Below are 23703 nucleotides of genomic sequence, written 5' to 3'. Positions count from 1 at the left end.
GTCATAGACATACACCACTCACTAGTATTTTGTCTAGGAATGAAGAAATGTGAATACAGAAACCAATTTCATATTTTTTGACTGTCTACTCTAAAGTAAAAATGTCCCTTTTTCCAGGGAAGGGTGTTGCCTTGCTGCACTTTTTGGCATAACTGATGAATGATTGCTTTTTAACACGCACCATTTTTCTCATAACAGACAGAAGCTTCACTTCTAAGAACAAATCATCATCACTAGGACGGAGTGACCAACGATTCAGCACCAAAACGAAAAATTAAAGTTCAAACCAAGTGAGGGCTCGGCTCGCCCACAATAAATGTGTGAAATAAATCACTAAGCACTTTCCCATTTTTAATCAACCGTTTATGTTTTATGACAAGCTTGATTTTAATAAATATTTTTACTTTTAATAAAGCTTTAAAACTTAAATAGACTCTGTGGTTTTTGGTCAGGAGTGACTGAGCAAAAGGTTTTGCAATTTCCAAGCATGAGTCCGTGCCTCTGACACTTCTGGACTCTGACTCCGTACTCTTGCCCTGCGTTGGATAATCATCATTGGGGATCAATCATCGATGAATTCGGGAGCTAAATGACTCTGCCATACTATCTAGTCAGTAAGGAGATTGGGGGTTCTTCAAAGTCTGATATCACTGAGGTATGTGGAAAGTCTACCTGCGCCTATTATAATTGATAAACAATGCACTATTTAGTGTCCATAGTTCTGTTTGTGCAGATTTGTCCCTGCAACAGTAGTAGTATGGATTGTCCTCCTATCCAAACCAAAAGTAAAGTAGTATCTTATTCTTTCTTGGTGGTCATTCACCTTTTTATTGTTGGTAATTGTCAAAGCATAAACATTTAGAAGACTTGAAAAGACATTATGGACAATCCCAGAGGACTGCACTCAGTGCATAGAGCTATTGCTTACTAGAATGGGAGTTTTGTTTAACACCTTTTGCCAACTGTGCAATCTTAGTTAGCTACACAGACAGACTAAAAAGAATAATCTAGTAATACCTCAGGGAGTTATAGTAGAGGCAGGATAAGAATTTAGATACAGTCTACAAGAAGATCAAAGACGATTTAGAAAAAATCGAATGAGGAACGCTAGGAAAAAATAGGTACTCTATATTAAAATTAAAACTTACCGGGGCCAGCAAAGGAGCCCTCGCCTGACCGATCCTGGCCTTGAACAGCAGCAGCAGCCAATAACCCCTCCTCCTCTGTCCTCTTGCCCCTGGGGTGAGCTGATGTACAACGTGAAAGAAAGAAAGACCGAAAACATGGATGATTGTTGTCAACCAAATCAAACATTTCAAAAGAACAATAACAAAATATTTTGGCGAAATAGCAAATAGACAACTATTCCACGGGATATATTGACCTATCTCATGTGGTCTACTACGATATTAGTATTGCTTGATTTGCGGACCGTCGACTTGGAAAGTTATGTAACTCACTAAACAAACTACTAAAAAGGTTCGCCTAGGACTGGCAGGCAGCAGTCTGCAGCACGCGAAGTGACAGACAAACTCCATCGTGATTGCGGATCAGCGACAACATTAAAACGTTTCCTACTACATTAACCAATCATTAAAATACTCAAACTATCAATCCACCACCACTATTTCTTCTTATTGCCAGGCGTACAAAGGAAGGACTGGACTTGAGTCTGTAGGGGCAGATTTACAAGCCCCTTGTGGCTCTTTTGCTCCATTGTTGCGTGACTTTTGTGACGCAGCGGCAGAACAAAAGAGGCGCCATGGTGCGGCGTATATTAACAACGTGACGCATATGGGAGATGCATCACGTTGTAAAGCCCTGCGTCATCAGGGGGCGTTCCGGCGCAAGGGAGGGCGTTCCTGCGCAGGAACGCATCCTAAAAGTGGCTGAGGGAAATCTACAAGATTTCAATCAGTCACTTTTAGGACAATGATGCGTGACTCAAACACTGCGCCTCCTTGAAGCAGACGTACGGCTTCACGCAGCATTGGGGAGATAGGGCACCCCAGAGCATTGCTGGAGCTGCGCCATCGTTGCGACGCAACTCCAGCAATGCGCCGCCTTTACGGCACAGATGCGTAATGCTTCGGTTACGTTTTGGGTCCATGGTGCGCCACCATGGGTGGTGGTGGCGTGGCGCACAATTACTGGCGCATCCCTGCTACTTTGCATGGATGCGCCGGTAATTGAAAATCTGACCCTTAGTGTCTAGCATTACGCAGTTCTTTACACTACACTCATACATAATTTCTCAGGCCAATGAAATGAACACAAAATAAAAAACAAATAAGCATAGTAGCAACGCTACTGAGAAGGAGAGCAGTGCACCTGAAATGCACAGAAGATTTTGAAATATAATTTACCTACAATGTAATCGGCAGCATATTGCTCTTGGTAAAAAACAAAAATTTGCAATATAATAACACACAGAGCGGGAGAAAAAGTCGCGTTCCCGGTCCAGGAGATCCGTCCAACGGTGGGTGGCCTGGTTGTAGGTGCGCCGGACCCCAGAGTGTTGAAACATGGCCCGGCACACCTTCTCCCACCGCTTCCGGCGCTCCCGGAGCCCGTAGCCGCTAGCGATCTTTCCGCCTCCCATGATGGTGCTGGGGAGGCGGCGCTGGACATAAAAGACTAGTGCGGCCACCTCCTCCGCACTAAAAATCTCCGAAGCTATAACTTGCTCCCCTCTCAAATGCCCGCACAGGAGCCGGGCACGGGGTGCGGGACCCTTCCCCTTCTCGGGCTGCTTCCTGGCTCCCTTTACCATGGTCTGGGCAGAAAGGAAGGTAAATAATAAAGAAGAAATAGAATAGGGAAGAAGAAAAGAAAAGAGTTAAAAAAAGTAGTTTAAAATTAACCAAAAGTAGCAGAAAACACAAAAATATAGAGCTAGAAAAATAGAGGGATAGATAATAAGTAAAAGAGATAAAAAAATCTTCAAACAAGCAAAGGATGGCAGAGATTGACAGAGGATACAGAAAGCATGCCCAGAACCATAGCAATGAATGAAAAACAAGATGGCCGCGCCCGTTCACGACCGCGTGGGTAAGTTTGCGCGAGATTTCCCCCGCGATCACACGCGAACATGTACTAGTGAGCCGCACACTTTGCGAGATTACACATAGCGCCCGGAAACGGAATTTCATCACGCAAACAAGATGGCCGCGCCCATGTACGACCGCTAGGGTAACTTCGCAAACGTCGCACTACAAGCGGCTTGCGAAAATGCAAAAAATCACACGAACTAACACGCCGCAAAAAAAACAAATCGTGTATTCGCACGAATTCACGGCTTCCGAAATCGATCTCGCCCGAATCCGCGCCCCGCGAATCGCGCGATATTGCAGAAAAACGATTTTTGCAAAACTGAAAGCACTCAGCAGGTGCAAAAGTTTAATCTTATCATTAGTAACCATTCCCTCTAGTGCTTCCTGAGGGGCCCCTCCAGAGTTCAGTTGCCTACTTGCAACTATTCTATGACCCTGCTCTGACCCTTACAGCAGGCTCAGAGAATAGCTACAAGAATGCCACAAAGGTCCTGCTAAAAAAAATTAGACTGCAACAGAAAGCAATTACAGATAAGGAAGCAGGTGCCAGACTGGAAGTTCAAATTCAGTGACACATTAATCAATCAGCCCCTAATTCATTCATGTCAGTTGAGGCAGGGCAGGTGTGCTTTTCCCCCCACAATCTACAGTGATGAAACAGAGGGTGGCATGGGTGAGCCAGAGGGTGGCAGTGGTGAAACAGAGGGTGGCAGTGGTGAAAAAGAGGGTGCTGTGATGAACCAGACGTAGAAACAACATGGTCGCGACCGTTGCTACCCGACAAGTAAGTTCGCGTTTGCGAACTGGTAAAAAACCCTCGCGAAACGGCGGAAACACTTGCGAACCCCAAAAAAAAAAATCCGCAAAATTCGCGAATCCGTAAAAACGCAATTTTGCGGATTGCGAATCCGCAAAATTCGCCCATACTTAGTTTGAACCATGGGCCACTCATTCATCCGAATTACAATGGCTGCCAATCAAACTGACACCAGGCATTTCAAACGATTATTGGAGAAAGATGGCAGCTGTATTTCTGAACAGTCGTGGAGCAAGAGTGGTATGAGGTGGAGTTCACACTAGCAGACTTGTTTGTTGGCTGCGTCTGCCCTGACCTGTGTACAAATTCATGCGAGAGAAAAAGATCTTGTACAGTTGTCGTGTATTTGTTTGTTGAAGTCAGAGTTATTTATGGGCAGGGAACCCTTATAACGTGAACAGAATTAATCCAGAGGTGAGATTGGAGGGGAGCATGAAGGCCTAGTGTGATAAGGAGGGGTCAAAATATAGACATTGAATATCATTACTAGATTACGCATATTATTTTCTGTGGTTTCTGGAGATGATACCTAAAACAGTAGAAGTAGCTTTTAGGGGTTTATAATGCATTGTTAAGAGGTAGTTTTTTAGTTTATTTTGTGATAACTGAGTGTTGTTTCTTGGCAGGGTGTGGGGGTTCAGAACATCCTGTCAGGGTTTTCCTGGTTGAGTGGAGTAGAGCATAGGTTTCACTTCCTGTTCCCGTTTTCCGTCTGAGACGCTTGGCACTCTGTGGAATCCCTGACGGCATTCCTGAAAGGACTAATATCGGCTGCAGGCCTTAATTGATGGCATAATTCCTTATGAAACGTGTGAGGTACATGGTCAACAGTGACTAATGTTTTGCCCTTGATGCTGTGTGTATATAGGGACACCACTTTGATTGATGGGTGCCAACTATCGGGATTGATCTAAGCTGCTGGAAGGAAGTGCATATTAGCTGACATGCTCTGGTCATACTAGGAACATGCAAGCCTTGGATCAGATCTAATTATATTTTAGATCTCATTATGGATCATGCCTGAGTAGGAACTTGGTGCACATTTTTTGATACCTATCATTCTGATGATTGGATTGATACGTTTTGCCCACGCACTGATATTATTCTGCCTCTTCATATTTCTGGAGGAAGTCATGCTGTAACTTGCTACTTAGTTACCCCAACACGGAATGGGGAATGACTATTGTCCTGAAGAAGTCCCTTCCAAGGACGAAACGCGTCGGCTGTGTCGTTGTGAACAAGTGATGCTCATGATCTTGTTTTCATGACAAAATCTTTTGATATTCGAATAAAGAAAATAAAATTGTGGGAAGAACACAGTTGTGAAGATAGACTTTATATCTGTTCTTGCTGGATATTAATAAGTGGTGCACCTGTGCTTTTGATTAAAAATGTTGAGTTCCGTAAGGAATAGCATTGTGACAGTGGGTGTGATACAGAGTGCACACACAACCTCACAAGTATAGATGAGGTAAGAATAATAAAGGGATAGCAACTCAGGTGCTATCGATCTAAGGGATCCACTGTCGAGCGCATTGTCTTTACATGGAGCAGAGCATAGGCTTGACTTGAGTCCAACGTTGAATTGTGATTGACTAGGCAAAGTCAACGGGGGGAGGGATGAAGGGGGGCACAATATGAGACTGGGGACGGCAGGAAAGATGGTCAAGGTGTTATGAGGGAGTCAAGAGGGGATGGGTTGAGAAGACATTTAGAAGGTTGAAGGTTTAATAGCTTTATGTTGGCCTGTGACTGGTCTGGGCAGGGATTTTGAGTTTTCAGTAGAGGAAGAGTTAGGATATGTATTTTGTATTATGTTACAGACACATTTTTAACATATATTTTTCCAGTGTTTATGCATGCAGATCTGCCCTTTTAAAGTGGCCTTTTCACTTGAACCACTGGTCAGTGACAATTTGAGACCTGTTGCTTGATTGCTACTGCTCGACACACTTTCAAGCCATGTCAAATAATAATCTATTTTTTTGTATTAGAGTTTCGTCAAGAAGTACAGTAGTAAAAACAAAACGAAACAGGCATACATGGCAACAATCAACCCAGTATGTATGATGTACAATTTTACAGTAAAGAACATGAGAGAAATCCCCCACTCAGGCAGGATTCGTGGGGGAGCAGCCATAAGGAGCGCACGCAGGACAACGGATCCTACGGGACCTCATTTTTATCTCCACCCGACACATTTCCGAAGTAGGATGTTGGGAAGTACCCTACCGCCATAATTGTTATCCCCTGCCCACATGTTCAGATAGGCCACTACTCCGTATCTATTAAATTCAGTATGTATAGGACTTTTCAGAGATTTCTATCTTAACTCCATTGAAAACACGTGTGTTTGGCTGGACCAACATTTTGCCTTATTTCCCTGTTTTACATGGGGTCCTGGAATCAGGCGCCTGGATAATCTTGGTCCAGACAAACCCATCTTGTCTACTTTTTTTATGAACTTATGCTCCTTGATTGTCCTACGTTTCCTGTTCACCACCGACATCTAGTCTTGTCTTGATGGAGTACCAGTCTGATTATCGTACTCTTCTTTTATTAGAGCCCTGTTCCTCCATTACTGAACATACACCATGAATATTGATGGCCCTGTGTGACCGCTATTTAGATTGATGAACTCTGGGTCCTAATGAAGGAATTTATACATATAGGCACTTCCGAAACGTGCGTCGGCGCTTTCACTTTCTCCTTCTGTTTGTTGTATGTGGTCTATATTTAATGTATTTCCTTCTTTAATGAACTATTGTCTCTTGTATATTTTCTTCCTAGAATGCGTTGATGTTTGTGTACTTTTGTATTGTCTTATTGCACATGTTTAATAAGGTGGTCATTTGTATAGTTATATAGTGATTGTTTGTTCAACACTTACCCAGGGCTCTCTTTTTTTGCTCAACTGTACATACTATTTTGTGATTATTTATTATATGTATAAGTCTGTCCTTTGTAATTTATTGCTTGTTTAAATTAATGTACTTATATATATATATATATATATATATATATATATATATATATATATATATATATATATATATATATATATATATATATAACGAATTTCTTTATTGAGAAGAATAAATAATTGAAAAAGGATTTTTTTCTGTGGGTGATATATATATATATATATATATATATATATATTTGGAGTTATTACCTACTTTCAGGAATTTTGAGTCGGGAATTTTCTCTTGTTTTTTACTGTATTTTCCCTGGATTTGGTTTCCCCCCCAGAACTCTTGTTGTTTTCAGGGTCCCTCTTCTGTTTTCTTATTGATGTACAATTTTATTCACAGGTCATTGTTTCAAACATTTACAGGTAAATGACTCCCAAATTCACCCACAGCGATGCTTAATGTTAAAGTACATGTTAGATAGTGAAGTGATAACTATTGTCACTCCTCACAGGCAGCACAGGACCAAATGAACCTCCAGCACAGTCATAGGTTCGCACCTGTCTGCATTTCCAGGCCAGCCTATGCTGAGCAGTACGAACATAACAAAATGTTAATGGCCATTATATGTATGTGTCTACAAAACAAGTGTACCAGCAGGTCAGGGGCGTGGCTATGGGGGCTTGTTTCTCCCCCAGCTATGCTTGTTTGTATATGAGGCTGTGGGAGAAACGGGTCCTCAGGCCAGCCTATTAGGGAATCATGAACAATCATATAATATGATGGTACAGATACATAGATGATTTGCTCATTATTTGGAAGGGCTCGGAGATTGGGGCCCTACAATTTATTGAGCAAATCAATGAGAGCAATCTGAATTTGAAATTCACAGGCCAATTAAGTCGTGAGGCAATCTGCTTTCTTGATGTCGAAATTCTGATAAAAAATACACAGCTGCACACTAGACTGCAGAGGAAGGCGACGGCTGGTAACTCGCTACTACACGCAGCGAGTCATCATCCAGTGCATCTGATCCGCAGTATCCCCTTTGGGGAGATGTTGCGTATTAGAAGAATCTGTAGCACGGATGATGAATGCATCAAAGCGCAAACTGAATGCCGTAATAGATTTCTTACAAGAGGTTACACCCCTAGTGTAGTGGACAAAGCCATGGCCAAAGCAAATGAGCAGGGTAGATCACAGGCACTGGCCAGTAAAACACCTAAAGATAAATTACTGAAGACATTACAGCCCTTAAGACTTATTATGACGTATAGTAATCAACATCAAACTATCAGAAAAATTGTCAATAAAAATTGGGCACTAGCAAGAAATGATGCTGTGCTGGGGGACAAACTAACAAGGTCCCCCAATTTAACATTCAGAAAAGCCCGCTCGATGAGCAACTCATAGGTTACAAGTAGTCCTGAAGTGTTTCAGAATACAACTTGGCTGACGGTCAGTAAAGGCTTTATCAAATGTGCAGTCTGTAAAGCATGAAACATGGAGTGAGCAAGACGGAGTACACCACACCGTTTAGGAGCAGGCCAACTAAGATTCACAAAAATTGTACCTGCAAGACGGAGTTTACGGTGTATGTGCTAGAGTATCCTTGTGCTAAGCAATGTGGTAGATGCAGTCAAAACATTTCAATACAACCCATGTGGGTGCCGCTGACGCTGCCCTATTGTAATAAATCTCAAGTGAGTCAATGTTTGTGAAAGCGCTGTGCCCACTGCTTGTAGATATAACACCCATTGCTGAACGTGACAGTCCCATCAACGAGCCAGGAACCTCCCGACTTCATGGGTCCGCTCCTTTGCGGCGGGGCACTCTCGCGACTTGGACCAAGCCGCTCAAAATCCAAAATCAAGGTTGCCCTAAAGTGAGAGAGCCCTCACGAACACGTAACTTCATGCAATGGGGTCAGCAGCAGGCTCTTGTTCCTTCAACAGACACTGTATTTTGCTCGACGCGTTTCGGAGGTTAATCCTTCTTCCCAGAGCACAAAACAGGATTGACAAAAAACGTACCTGCAAGACGGAGTTTACGGTGTATGTGCTAGAGTATCCTTGTGGCCTGCGCCATGTGGGCAGCACGAGGATGCAGTTCCACAAGAGGATACTCCAGCACATAAGGGCACTCAACAATGAGGATATGTTGTATTCTGTTGCCCGTCATTTTGCAGAATTGCATGCTATAAAATCACATGAGTTGCGTTATTTTGTGGTGGACTTGATTCCACCGTTGAGGAGAGGTGGAGATCGTGAAGCTCTTTTGAGAAAACTTGAAACTTAATATATTTTAGAAATGGATACAAAAACACAGAATGGGTTAAATTCCAGTGAGGATTTTTATACGCATCTGTAATATGTCATTTCCTCATCTGTTGATTAGAATGTACCCATATTTCCATGCTGCTGTTTCTTTATGATATGTTTTTAGATTAACTTTTCATATAGTCTGTGCAATTTTGCACATTATGCTTTTATAGGGATTTTTTAAGTGACACTTTTCATGCACTAGCACTTCATTCATAGACTAGGTGTACAGAGATCATTGCCCACTTGGGCGTTATTGTGTGTTGTTTACTCAGGGTACTGTAACATTGTTTACAGTTTACAATTGTGCAATATTATATATAATACTGAGTTCTTTAATGCTGCTACATCGATTATGATGGGAAAAAGTTAATATATATACTTTTTCCTGGCTTATGCATTTTTTAACAACTGTACACATGTTTATAATTATGTATTTATATGTGTTATTTCAGTTGTGATTCTCTTTTAATCTGCATCTTTTTAACGACGGCATCAATAAGGTCTGTGTTTTACCAGGTATTTATTTCCAGGTTTAACCTAGAACCTAAGTGATATTTATATTTATATTATTACTTTGCGTCATTTTGCACAATGTCAGCAACACGATCTGCTATGTTAAAAACAATTGCGACATCAATATGTTTTTTCCATGTCTATGATGACGAGTCAGTTTGTTTGAGCACTGTCACTTTAAAATGAGGAGATTGTACCTCGTAACGTGTCATGTGATCAAGGTCCCACGAGGACTGAAACGCGTAATGGCGTTGGTGCTGGGCTTACAATAAAGAAAAAGAGCACTGCAACTTTGGGTTCGCTGCTTCTTTTCTATGATTGGAAGTCAGAGACGAGTTTACAATATATATATATATATATATATATATATATATATATATATATATATATATATATATATGTAATGAATTTCTATATTGTGAAGAATAAATAATTGAGAAAGGATTTTTTCTGTGGGTGATATATATATATATATTTGGAGTTATTACCTACTTTCAGGGATTTTGAGTGGGGATTTTTCTCATGTTCTCTACGGTATTTTCCCTGGATTTGGTTTCCCCCCCCAGAACTTGTCAGGGTCCCTCTTCTGTTTTCTTATTGATGTACAATTTTATGCATAGGTCATTGGTTCAATCATTTACAGGTAAATGACTCCCAAGATCTCCCACAGCAATGCTTAGTGTTAAAGTACATGTTAGATAGTGCAGTGATAACTATAGTCACAGGACCAAACAAACCTCCAGCAGAGTCATAGGGTCGCACCTGCCTGAATTTCCAGGCCAGCCTCTGCTGAACAGCAGAGCGGATATGAGCGCAGTGGACCTGCTGACCTGGGTGATCGTAGAGTCATAGAGCTCTAATTGTGTATTGCAATGAGACATGTTGTGAAGCTATTTCCTGGCTGTGGGAGGCGTGTTCATCCCCCATGTGCATGCAACCTGCCGTTCCGCGAAAAGCTTTGGGATGGATACAAATTGTCTGACCTCGCTCTGCGTACCAATGGAGCACCTCAGCAAAGCCCTCTTGTGGGATGTTGATAGCTGGGACTCAATCATGGCTAAGATTAGAGTGAAGATCTCCCTTCAGATGACCCATGTCTATAGGCAATGCCGGGCAAGGTCGCTAAAGTCCGCTGTGGGGAATCTACATCTAAGCAGTTTGGATTGGAGGCCACCCCACATCTTGGCAAGCCCAGAAGGGTTCTGTACATCTTATGCAAAAAATGTCAATGGATGAGACGTAGTCGTCCATTGGACAGCAACCTTCCGGTCTGCTCACAACAGCATGTTCAGTCTTTGTCAGAAACCATCTAACCCAAATTTGTTTCCCACCTAAATCGTGCAGTATGTCTAATCGCCGGAGCCTCAGTTTGGATAGTGCAGTATAGTGTGGTGACTAGGTGCTTACTAGATTTGGTGGCTATAATCAGCCCCAGTGCTGTACAAGATGGGGGCTTCTGTGGGAAGGTCAGGTAATGCTCTTTGCAGAGTGCTTTGGGTCGGAGATATGTGAGAGTGTCCAATGCAGAGTAGTGGTCCCAAATCTCTGTGGTTGAGCGCTCCAAAAATGTACCAACTGGGTATACATTGCCTGCTGTGCGCAAGTCCTATGCCCGTAGTCTACGAAGAGATGGGTTCTCTCCAGTGTGATGAAACAAGGGATAGTGGGACAAAGCTGTTCAGGGGCATAGAGTGTAGTATGTTCCAGGCCCCATTGTATGTTGTCCCACGACAACTGAGTGGATGCCACTGTATTAATCTCAGAGCGGCCGCACAGAGTTGAATGACCTAGTATCACTCCCAAAGCGTAAGGGAGTGCCTACAATACTGTATCAAGTTCTATTGCAACATGTGTCATAATAGGAGGGGGATGCAGCCACTGGTGCACAATATAGGCCTGCGGGCATATGTAATAAAGCTCAAAATCTGGGGCATTCAACTCCCTTGCTTGTAGGGAAGCCCAAGTACCTTCCAGTGGATACTAGGTTATTTGCCCACACAGGCATGGGAAATCATGTGTGAACTTAGCGTACTGAAGAATGTGCGATTCCGTTTAATGGGTATATTATAGAATCAATAAAGTAATCTGGGCAAGAGAATCATTTTCATCAGGGCCAGAATGCCCATTAAGGTGAGTGGTAGGTTATTTGGTCCTCAATTTTTATAAAAGCCACCCCATAGTTTTCCAATACAATAGAGGCCTTATAACGGCTTATCCATACATAAAGCTCGCTAACGGATTACGTGCACCAGTGGAGAGGAAAATCAAGAGTGTAAATTGGGGTGTTTTCCATCAGCAGGAAAATTGTAGAGTTATTCCCATTGATAGGGTTATCCATCAGGGTTTTGAAAAACGTTAATTCCCTGATGACAGGGATCATGCTCTGGGCTGGTTCAAGCAGGTAGAGGGCAATATCTGCAGGAAGAGAAATGATGAGGTAGCAAGGGGTGAAGCACACGCCTCTCTACATGCAGGCATCTAATCACACAATGCAGGGCATATATGAGATGGGAAAGTGGCAACCCTGGAGAGTGTCCCTTCCAGTGCACAATGGAGGGGAGAGTACGCCCTTTGGTCATATCCTTTATACAGTAGCCGGACCATTTGAAAAAAGCCACTGGGAATCCCATCCTGAACAGGACACCAATAGATATGTCCATTACAAGGTCTCTGTACGTCTAAAAACACTGGTACAACGCTCAGCTCTGGGTTCAGTTGGTGCATTACCGCAAATAGAGTTCAGAGATTATGGGATGTTGATCTGCCGGCATAAGGCACGTCTGATTGGGAAGGGCAAGGTCGGGAGCAAAAGGAGAAGGCGGTCTGCGAGCACTTTGGCAAGTATTTTGGCATCAATGTTTAGTAGTGAAAGAGGACGTATGAGTCGCATTGTGATAGGGGTTCACAGCATGAGAAATGCAATGAGGATGGCCTCCCTGGAGGAGGAGGAAGCATATCTTGTGCCAGAGTTTCATTATACATTCCCAACAACCTTGGGACCAGGAGTTGGCAATATGCCTCTTAAAACTCTGTCGGGAATCGGTCATTTCTTGGGCCTTGCATGTTGGCAGGTCTGCAATCACTGAGGTGATCTTCTCCACGGTAATGGGAACAGCAAGAAGTTGTCACCTAGAGCCCTCCAACCATGCCAGAGCCATACAGTCAAAGAAGGGAGAGTAACTAGCAGCGTCCTGATTTACACCAGAAGTGTACAGGCGAGAGTAATACTGAACAAATCCCTCCATGATGCTCTCGGCCCCATGTAGGATTGTCTTACATTCTTTCTATATTTGGAGATTCTCGATAGGAGGAGCCTATGTACCTGTCACAGCAGTCTAGCCAAGGTTCTCTTTGGGTGCTCCACCTCCCCATACACCCTAGCCCCAGCGGTCCTATAGGTATGCTTAACTTCTTGATCGACCACCTCATTAAACTCGTTAAGTTTAGAGTGCAGCTTTGTTGATCTCTTCTAGTTGCTTCATTACTGCTTCTACTTTATCAAGCCGCGCTCAAAGCGCTTTACGCAATCTGAGCTGTTTGGCAATGCAAATACCATGTAGGGTCACCTTAAACTTAAAGAGGTCACAGATAGTGTCAATCGAATAGATAAAATCTTCATTGTTTATGAAGTAGTTTAGGAATTGGCCTCTCCCTAAAATTAATTGATTGCAGAGTACTTCATTTATTGCAGAATTTGATGTGGAAATTTGGTTACTTTTGCTTATGGTAATCAAAAGTGTTCCTCATCAGTGTTGCTTTAGTAATGAGTCTCCCTTGCCTGACAACAATGCCTCTGTTGCTGTAGAACTGGCTGTTGAAGTGGACTGTGGATCTTTCTCCTTAATTTATTTTCTGATGTTAATACAAACATGGAGACAGTATAAAGTCCCAATCAAGATTCTGATGCATGTGCTGTATGTTTTTTTCTGGAAAAGATACACTGCCTGTGACAGGAGACCTATGGTGACCTACCATTAATTAACAGCAGACAGGCCTGTTTCTCTGGCACATTATGGTGCAGAAGTGGGCCGGTTATTAATTTAAGGCACCCTGCTTGGAAAATATCTACAGAAATAATGGTAGACACCTCAACACTGCAATATATTGATGCTTGGAATATTTGAAATGCATGTTCTAAAAGCAGACTTTAGTAATATTACTATCAGATACCTAAACAGGATGAGAAAATCCGTGTTGGCAAAACCAAAAAGTCAGACTTTTTGATTAGCAGAGATGTTTGGTAATATATGGGCAACTTGGTGTGTGTTTCCCCCTGCTGTCCTAGAAGGGAAAATCCCATAATAAAGCAACAACTTGGGCTACAACAATATGGAAGCCTGGTGTAAGGACCTCTTTCATGAAGAAACATCAATAGCAGAAAAAAACGGTACCCACAAACGAGGATTTTATGGAAAGGATTTAAAAGATGAAGTTTGCGTTGTAAGTGGTGAAGTTAAAAGACAGTTCACAAAAAATCTGTAAATGTCAGATCCAAGACCCTAAACAAGGGAATGGGGATTCTGCTAAATGTGCGGAAAAAGACCCCTATATTTGAGAAAAGAAAAATTACTTTTCTTGAGTCCCCTCACTCACCTACGGTGGCCCTTAGGTGACATGCGTCATCATTGGGGCCTTCCCAAACAGCTGCTGTCTGGGGCGTGATTCAATTTGTGGAACTACCTAGGTGCACTTTTTGTTCATGGATCTGACATATACAGATTTTTTGTGAACTATATGTACCTTGAAGGGTCAACCTAACCGTTACCTCCATCTCCCCCCATTTTTTGACTGAAGTTAAAAGACATACACAGCAAAACACTGCATAGGGGATACTTTTGATAAAGGCCAGAATTTTCGTTGTGTCTGTAAACAAGCCTTTGCATATACACGTCTTTACTTTGTGATTAAAAAAAATCTAAACAATATGTCCTCATGACAGCAGCATATAAAAGGAACATGAACGCTCTGCATTACCAGCTTTAGAAGCAGAATCTGAACTACTGACCCACCAGATTATCCACTGGTTGCAAACACGGGAGAGGCTAGGGTGTAAAAGTAATTGATTTACTATAAAGGCAACTTTATCTAATCTATATATATAAAAACCAAAGTATGTCCGTTTGTCCTTTATGCATTACTACACCGTTCATCCGATCGGCATGAAAATTTGGGAAGTTGTTGAGTACACTCCCGCAAAGGTTTCTGGCTAAAAAAAAAAAAATTTTAAAAAATTGTTAAAAGTTGATGAGTACACTCCCGCGAAGGTTTCTGGCAAAAAAAAAAAAAAAAAGAAACATTTGTAAAATATCGCCCCCCGGCCACCCAGGGCCCTCATAATCTTTCCAATACTGAACGTTTACAGTTTACGGTGCGACTCGCATTTGCAATGACCATCAACAAAGCACAATCCCTGCAAGTGTGTGGACTAGATTGGGAGAATCCGTGCTTCTCACATGGACAACTGTATGTGGCCAGCTCACGCGTCGGAAAACCTTCTGATTTATTTGTGTACGCAATGTTTACAGTTTCCGGTGTGACTCGCTTTTGCAATGACCATCAACAAAGCACAAGGACAATCGCTGCAAGTGTGTGGACTAGATTAGGAGAATCCATGCTTCTCACATGGACAACTGTATGTGGCCAGCTCACGCGTCGGAAAACCTTCTGATTTATTCGTGTACGCACCAGACGGAAAAACAAAAAATAACGTGTATCCACAAGCACTCTAATAAATAAACAGAATTAAAACAACACTTTAAAATGTTTTCCATATTAAAATGAATAGGTTTCTATAAAAATGACACAATGTTAATTGAATGTTATCATAACAAGTTTCCTTACATTTCCTTTCTTCTGAGATCGCAGCAACGCACGACGGGTAAGCTAGTTTAGTTATAAATCATGTCTATCATACTTGCCTTGGTGTTTTTCATCAGTGTGGAACAAAAATCCTCTGCAAGAGCAGTGAGGAGTGGAAGGGGTCTGAAGTCCTCGTAACCCCAGTGCTCATTCGCCCATGCCACAAAATCTGTTTCATCCCCTATAAGGCAGCCATTAATATAACACATCACTTTGGATGAAAATCCCCATGTTTTTCCTTTGAGCTCCTGAAAAGCAGCACAAAAACACATATTAAAGAATGCTACATACCAAAATATAACCGCATAAAAGATTTAAATTTTTTAAAATATTTTAATTTTCACTTTCAGCTTCAGCCTTTTGTATTCCACCGAAAAACAATTAAAATAATTCAACCATTAAACTTTAAACCATTAAATTAAAATCATCACTAAACCATTAAAATCGAAATTTAAGAATGTAACCCGTAGTTTGGCCACGCAATTTATTGCCAATTCCACCTATCACACCAGTCATGCCTTTTACCTATAGAACCTCTGTGGAACCACTGTTAATATCCTTTTCGTGTAGTATTGCATTGTGGATAATAAACTAGTTATCTTCTTAATAAAGATAAGCGTTGGACTCGACAGCTGACATTTTGATCCATGGGGTAATTGCTGCTTTCTCAGTTTATCAACATCCATCCTCTCACTCCATCCCTGTGAAGCCATGCGCTGCTTGCTTCGCTACCCTGAGAGTCAATGGCTGAAAGGGTGAACTTGGTGCTCTGCTTTTAGTGCCATAGTAGGTCCGGTCACAGGCAGTAGTGCTAATCAGGCCCAACCATTACCAAATGAACAGGCATGGAATAACTGAAGAGACCTGTAACATGCTAATGGACATTTTTGGAGGACTCTAATATAGTTAATTCACTGTGGTCCCAAATACCTATATGATCTGACCTCTTCCTTACATGTCACAGACACTCAGATATGGGATGAAAAATGCCCATCCCAATAGATCTGTCCACTTCTCTCTCCCTACAACCATGCCAGGACAGGTCAACAACTATACACAAAATCCTAGACTGGACAACCTAGTGCAGTAAACACTTCCCACAAATGTTCAAAACAAAAACAACATACTTTCAGCCACACACGCTACATCCTGTAGCATGCTACTCAGGTGGACAAGCATTTCAGCGCACCACATGGAGTAGTGAGCGCTATATAATACTGCAATACAATACAATGTATTTCCACCTTCGGTGTGGCCCAGTACGCCTGCTAGCTCTAGGACACGGGAACGTGTTCTGGCATGGATTTGTTCATAGTTTAACCAAAAAGCCACAAAAATCTGGTTCAATATTTGGGAACTCCAACCTTGAGATCACACCTCTCCACTGTGAATAGTTATAAACTTAGCATCATTTAGACAGTGTTTATCCCTCAAGTGGCAACCAATAGTGCCATATTCAGACCCCATAAGTTCTTCACCAGGTAAATCCCCGAATACTGTCATCAGCTTCGGCAGCCCCCCTGTATTCTTGTCTATTGACAGATCCCATGTATCTGGCATGGTATTTTTATCTTAAGCAAAAGCAGCTTAAGTGAAAAGAGTAATAGCAGTGAGGGCATAGGATGTCCCTGATATAAAGAAAACCTTTTCAGGCAAATACCATTCATATTGATATGTGCATCTCAACCATTGTGTTTGGTCATAAGAAGAAGAGTAAAGCTCTCACCAAATTGGAAAACGTTTATAACACTTCTGATGTACATCGAAGAGATCTTTTAAACAAATTCTCAGTGCCAAGTAAAATGGCAGCAATGGTGTGTCTGGTTGGTTAGTCCTGTTCATTAGGTAGTAAGTCATTAACCTACTTTGAGTTGAATACATTTAGGCATATACATTTCATAAGTCTATTGGTCAAAATGTTGTAACATTTTTCAGTCTTAGTTTAGACTTTTGTCTTTAAATGGCAGTAACCTCCGGGTCTTTTTCTGCTTTATGGATGTCTACAGTATTAGCTTCAGAAGTTAAACACTGCATTTCAGCAAAAGAGGCACAGTGATGGGATAGATTAACTATTGTCTCTCTGAAATTATGGGTTAAAAGTATAACAGACTAGGGTAGAGAATATTTCATAATGAAGAGGCTTACCTATGTAAAGATGGAATAACAGTCATGAGTTACGGGGCTTTCAATAAGTAACAGTTGGAAATATATATATATATATATGGAAAAACAAATACTAGCAAATGTGCTCCTGCTGCATATCTTTCTTCTTTCTTAGGCTGGGTAAACTGGTCATGGTAGAAAGACTTGCAAACTTCAAGTGTACACTACCCTTTTGAGCACAATTTGTTAAACTCAGAATGAACAGACAAGATAATCGCACATGGCTGTTTATTCTTAATGCAACTGGCCAGAGATGTTCTTGCATTAATAATTAACTCGCTTTTTGACTACTGCGCTGTATCCCACACTTGGAGTAAGAATGTTTCCATTTTTATCAAGTCCCTTGATAGGAGGCAGAGTTTTGTGGCATTGTTCAGGGCATGGCCCTCTTCTAGTCTTTTAATTTCCATCTCCAATATTGTGATTGATTTCGTTTTTTGTTCTTTCAAGAGGTAAGACCTTCACTACCTTCCGAAATCATTACTTCTGGGCATCTGTTTTTATCGGACATCATCATGCAGACTTCTTATAAATACACACATCCCTCGCTAAGTTTTAATATTGCAGTCATTGACTTAGAGCCTCTGACCTGATTCATCCCTGAGAGGCTGATATCTGCTTAAGTTACAGTTCCTATCGATGTCCTTTCTTGACATATGCTTCAGGCATCATCAGACAGACTTTTAAATAAAAACCTCCCCTTGCTACCATCATAATGCGGTCACTGACTCAGAGCGTCTGTCCCGCTTCACTGCTCAGAGGCAAATATATTCTATACCACATCCTCAATGCTGGCATGGAGCGAAGCGAAAGGCCTGATTTAGAGTTTTCTATCCCGTGTGCCGTATTACAAGTGCCATTGAATATAATCCATTCAAAATTTAGGGGGACGGTATAACAGTCAACTTTGTGACGGAGTATCCCATCCACCAAACTCCAAATCAGGCTATAAGTCCTTGAGGTCTGTCCCTTTAAATCAGCCTTGCCGGCTCCCATCATAGGGGTGGAGGTGCAAAAAGGGTAGGGAAGAGGGCTAGTTGCACCCTGATCTTGGATGGTCCTGCTTACAAAGAAGAGAGAAAGAAAGAAATGAGAGTTACACTTGTGCCATTTCAACTAAAGTGGAAACCCAAAGCCTAAACAATCACTGCAGAAAAGAGGGGGGATATTTAAAGGGTTCCTGTCTACCACAGGGGTGAAAATAGCCAAACCAATCACAAGAAAGTGCACCAATAGGTGCTTCTCTAGTGAGTGGGACCTTGCTCATCCATGCTTATAAATACCACAGTGCGAGAGAGATGGCAACAAGATACGGAGGTGGCAACTGGGTGTCTGATGGCTCTTCCGTCTTTTGTCCAGGCAAATGGGATAGCACTAGGTCTTGGGATCTTTGTTCTGGTGGGTGTATGAGGGAGGTGAGACGACGCACAGGTATCGACTGAGTCACGGATTGTCTCTCCCTTCTTTTATTCCAAAGGTACCAGTCAGACAATTGGAAACTCCTACTAACTCATTCAGTGGTGATCCCTCCTACCAACTACCAGACATTAGGCACCGGCATTAGAGAAAAGATGCTTAATGAACATTATTCAGTGAAGGACTGTTAAGAGGCTGTTAAACACAAGTGGGGTCTGAAATAATGATCCCAGTAACCAAGGTGTAAAGGAGAATTAAAACTCCATACTGCTTTTCAGTCCCAGTCTTTATTTGGTCAGGCTGAGTAGGGACAGAACTCCACCATGTTCAACTTGGTTGGGTTCATCTTCAGCAAGATCAAACTAGAAAACTGTTCATCACAATAATACAAGGCAGTCTTCAATTCTGTTGGCACCCGTAACCCCTTTTAAAATCAGGGGACACTAACTCGTTCGTGAAAGGCAAATGAAAATAGGTCATTGAGAAGTGTTATAAGTAAGAAAAGAAATTAATGTAAGTAGTCCTAGCCAGTACAAAATAATATCATGCCATTGAATGAATGCATCTCTTGAACAAACATCTCTCAAATTCACCCTAAATCACATTCACGTGCCTAGCAATCACCAGTGAGAGTTTAGCAGCATGTTCTAAAAAACATATTCACAGTAATAGCACAGATCACTTGTGGGAATGTACCTTTTTCTTCCTTTCTAAATACTCATTCCAAGCAAAATCCAGGTATGGAGTCACGGTAGGTTCTGAAAATTTGGAGGGAAAAGACAGCTTCAGAGTCTAGAAGATTGAGGTAAAAATAAAATGTGTTACTTGCAGCCAAGAAATTGGTAATCATTTTTTAATTAAATATTTTTACAATAAAGTTATCGGGTGAGACACATCTCCCACCAATTACCAGGCCAGTCATAAAGAGGAGTTCTCCCCTCCCAGGCGTCCCCAACTCAGTCATAAGCAATAGTAAGCAATTGCCATTTGCCTTACTAGCTTTCCATTAGTGAGAAAATTCAAACTAATACAACGGATGCATACATGACAAAGGTTGCACTAGCCATGAAAGACAGCAATGAGGACATCAAAAATTACAGTTCAAACAAAGCATGATGATTCATACTAGAATACAACCCGAAACTGAAATTCTGATAATTTCAACAAAGAAAGAATTCTCATAAAATCAACAAATGGTTCTTCAGCTCTTTTAGAAACATCCTTGAAGCCAGCCTCTATTGTATATCTCCTAAAAGTTTCCTAAAGTTTCTAAACTAACAAGGAATGCTGATTAAGAAATAAAACAGTTGATAATTCTTAATTGAAATAAAAATGCAGAATACAACGGTGAGTGCAGAGGTAAAATGAAGAATAAAGAAAAAAACTGGATAACTAGTCGCCTAGACAATTACCAAATCAGCTTATGACGCCGACTAGGGGGCACATTAGGATGGCGGACGGACCTGCGTCCGTCCGCCACCCCAGAGGAGGAGGGACCGTCCGCAGGGGCAGCTGGGGAGGCGGTGACCTCCCTAGCGACGTGACATTGCAGCCCCTGGAACCTGGATAGGGCCTGGAGCAGGGGACGCCGGCACAATACTAGAGCCCGGGGATTACGGGCCTACTGCGGCGGAGAGCTGGGCCTGCAGCATCTGGGGGCATGCGAGAGGTGGACTGGTGTTGTTGACCTGCCCGGGCCGCTGTGGCGAGTGCCTTCTCCCGGAGCGGTGGCGCTGGAGCCCCTGAGCCCCGTGGGTCTGCTGGATTGGAAAGTCACCGGTGCAGAAATTGAGCCCGTGGATTGAGGGCCTGCGGCGTCTGGAACCGGACCTGCGGCGTCTGGGGGCCCCCGAGATAGGCTGTGAGGCGATCGACGCATCGGGGCTTGGTGAGTGGCGCTCTTTCCCGGCGCTGCATTGGTGGTGCCCCTGGACATTGTTTGCCTCTTGCGCTAAGGAACCACCAATAATGGGTTCTTTCCAGCAGGTGTGGAGCTGAGTCATTTGCGGCACCCACCGACGAACAGTGCCTGGGCTGGCTGTGGCTTTGCACGGACGGACGGACAGTGAGAGATGTGTCAGGCACCATACGCCACGTGGGGAGTACAACGCTTGCCAGTGGACCGCTGACGCAGACATCTTGCTCTTGGGCTGAGATCTAGGTACTGAAGGTGTACAGTCGGGCCTGCGGCGCTACGTACTAGAGGAAGGAGATCCCTTGCCTTGAATGCCCGAATGAGCAGGAGTAACGCAATGTCCTCCACACAACGCAAGGGGAAGCCCGGTAAGGATGGCCCCCCAAAGGGATCCCAGCAGCCGGCGTCCCCCGGACCCAGCGCATCGCCTAAGCAGAAGGATGATGAGGCCCCCGTAACCAAAGCATTTATGATGGAGCTTTTCACTTCTCTGAACTCCGCTCGCAGCTGGCCTTGGACCTCCGCGAGGTGAGGAGAGACGTGGACGGTATCGGAGAGCGGGTAGCTACTCTGGAGGACCACGACCTGAGCGTGGCGAACGACGTTCACCAACTGCAGCAGGATGTAATTCGGCTCACGGAGCAGAACCTAGACCTCCAGGCCCATGCGGAGGACTTGGAGAACCGTTCCCGTCGGAACAACATCCGCATACGTGCAGTGCCGTGGGACGGGGAAGCAGGTGATCTACGGGGCTATGTGCTGCCACTCTTCTTGCAGATCTTGGACGATGAAGACCTACAGGAAATCAAGATGGACAGGGTCCACAGGGTCGGACTGCCTAGAAGGGGAGGAGGTCCGCCACCCGACATTTTGGTCTGCGTGCACGACTTTCAGCTGAAAGAACGCATTCTTCGGAAAGCACGGGATATTCCGTCATTACAGTTCCGTGATCATCATCCGCAATTGTACCAAGACTTGGCAGCATCGACACTTCAAAAGAGGCGCAAATTTCGTCCAGTGACTACCTTTCTGAGGGAACACAATGTCTCCTACTCTTGGGGCAACCCCTTCCGCATAATTTTCAGATGGCAGAATAGGTTGGCACAGATCCGATCTCTTCAGGTAGCGAAAGACCTCCTGGGCCTTGAGGACACGGCCCCCTCATCGGAGGGCAGGAGCCCCTCATCGCGGAGAAGACGGCGGTCCCCCTCATGGCAGAGAGTGGGGCGAGAGGAGGATCGGAGACGTTCAGATCGTACGACCAGCCTACAGGAGAGGGGAGAGGCGGTGGCCTCTGTGGCTTCGGCAACAATGACGACCTCCCAGCATGGCTCCGGAGCAGCCTGAGCTCTGAGACGATGGCCGATTGGTGCCGGAGGGGCACGTATCTCAGGTACCGTGGGTAAATTGGTACTTTTTGGGAAGACACCCCGGTCCATGGTCCAGGGGGCACTCCCAGTGGTGCCCCGTCCTCACCCCATGGTGGAATCTACAGACTTCTATGCACTGGGACTGTTGGGTACATTGTTCCTCTTTGTTTTTTTGGGGGGGGGAACCAGGGGGGTTGTGGTGGGAGTGGGGAAGGGGGTAGTTGGGGACTGGGCTAGCACTGACCTTGGGGGTGGTGGCGACCGATGTGTGCTTTCTGTGAGAACCGTGGTTTTTGGACGTATGAGACAGGTGCTTCTTGATAACCAGGTGCTGGGCCATGGTGCCCATTGGGTCTTTAATACTGATAGTGACGTCCTAGTGCTGCGGTTGGAATGACCCTCAGTGGGGCCTGAGGATTGGTTCTGGTGGTTGAGTGGCGGGGCTTGCTGGAGGGCTGCAGGGTGGGGATAAGGAGCGGTGGGGCGCCTGGCTGCCTGTGGTGGGGTGGGGACCGGGGCCTATTGACGGGGTGGATGCACTGCGGGTGGAACTAATGTTTTGTCATGCCACTTAGTATTGGCACGTGGAATGTGAAGGGCCTGAACTCTCAACAAAAGTGCCAGAAAATTTGGAAATACCTGCTTGACCACCAACTAGATGTGGTGGGTCTCCAGGAGACCCACCTTGCGCGGAAAGATGAGCTTCGGCTCCGGCACAAACATTTCCCCCTCATCTACAGGTCGTCTGCCTCCACAAAGCACAGGGGGGTGGCTCTTCTGTTTCGGGCATCCCTTCACTTTCAGCCTATCGGAGTGTGTGGTGATAAGGAGGGCCGCTGGTTGATGGTCAAGGGATTGATGTATGGCAGGTCATGCACTTTTGTGGTGGTGTACGTCCCCAACGCTGGGCAGAATAGCTTTCTCCAGGAGCTGCTGGATAAGGTTGGGAATTTTGTGGAAGGGCACCTGTTTTTAATGGGGGATTTCAATTTGGTTTGGGACAAGAACCTGGATAGCTCCCGCACTCAGAGAGCAGATGCAGGCGTTTTTTCCAATGAGACGCAGCGCCTTGTGAGTGACTTGGGTTTGATTGACGGCTGGCGTTCTTTGCACCCCCAATCCCGAGACTACACCTTCTTCTCCCATGTCCACCGTTCCTATTCCCGCCTAGACCACATCTTTTTGAGCCAAGCCCTCAGGGGAGATGTCCGCGACTCCAGCATTTTTCCGCTCTCCGTGTCTGATCATAGCCTGTTGGTCCTTGGGTTGCACTGGGCGATGAGAGGGGACGGGCTACGAAAATGGTACTTCCCGGCTGCACTTGTCCGAGATGACACATCCTCTAAGGAGCTGCGGAAGGC

The 23703-nt window shown here is 43.9% G+C and overlaps 2 protein-coding genes across 3 annotated transcripts in view; one reads left to right on the top strand and one right to left on the bottom strand.

The window, feature by feature from the left end:
* The window catches only part of ZBTB24 (zinc finger and BTB domain containing 24), a 191147-nt gene that overhangs the window by 47002 nt on the left and 120442 nt on the right, over positions 1–23703 (top strand). The gene's annotated exons all lie outside the window — the stretch shown is intronic.
* The window catches only part of PPIL6 (peptidylprolyl isomerase like 6), a 212890-nt gene that overhangs the window by 176090 nt on the left and 13097 nt on the right, over positions 1–23703 (bottom strand). Inside the window, exons 2-3 of one of the 2 annotated variants that reach the window (XM_078648402.1) lie at positions 19754–19849; positions 15538–15726 (exon numbers count right to left, since the gene is read on the bottom strand). In XM_078648402.1, coding sequence (XP_078504528.1) covers positions 15538–15726; positions 19754–19849 — 285 coding nt within the window. The remainder of the gene's footprint in view (positions 1–15537; positions 15727–19753; positions 19850–23703) is intronic. The other variant, XM_078648403.1, reaches the window with a different exon arrangement.

This window comes from Lissotriton helveticus, chromosome 6 (genome assembly GCF_964261635.1).
Source record: "Lissotriton helveticus chromosome 6, aLisHel1.1, whole genome shotgun sequence".
Classification (NCBI taxonomy): domain Eukaryota; kingdom Metazoa; phylum Chordata; class Amphibia; order Caudata; family Salamandridae; genus Lissotriton; species Lissotriton helveticus.
The sequence above is the reverse complement of the archived record's forward strand: the minus strand, read 5'-3'. Positions and strand labels throughout refer to the sequence as shown.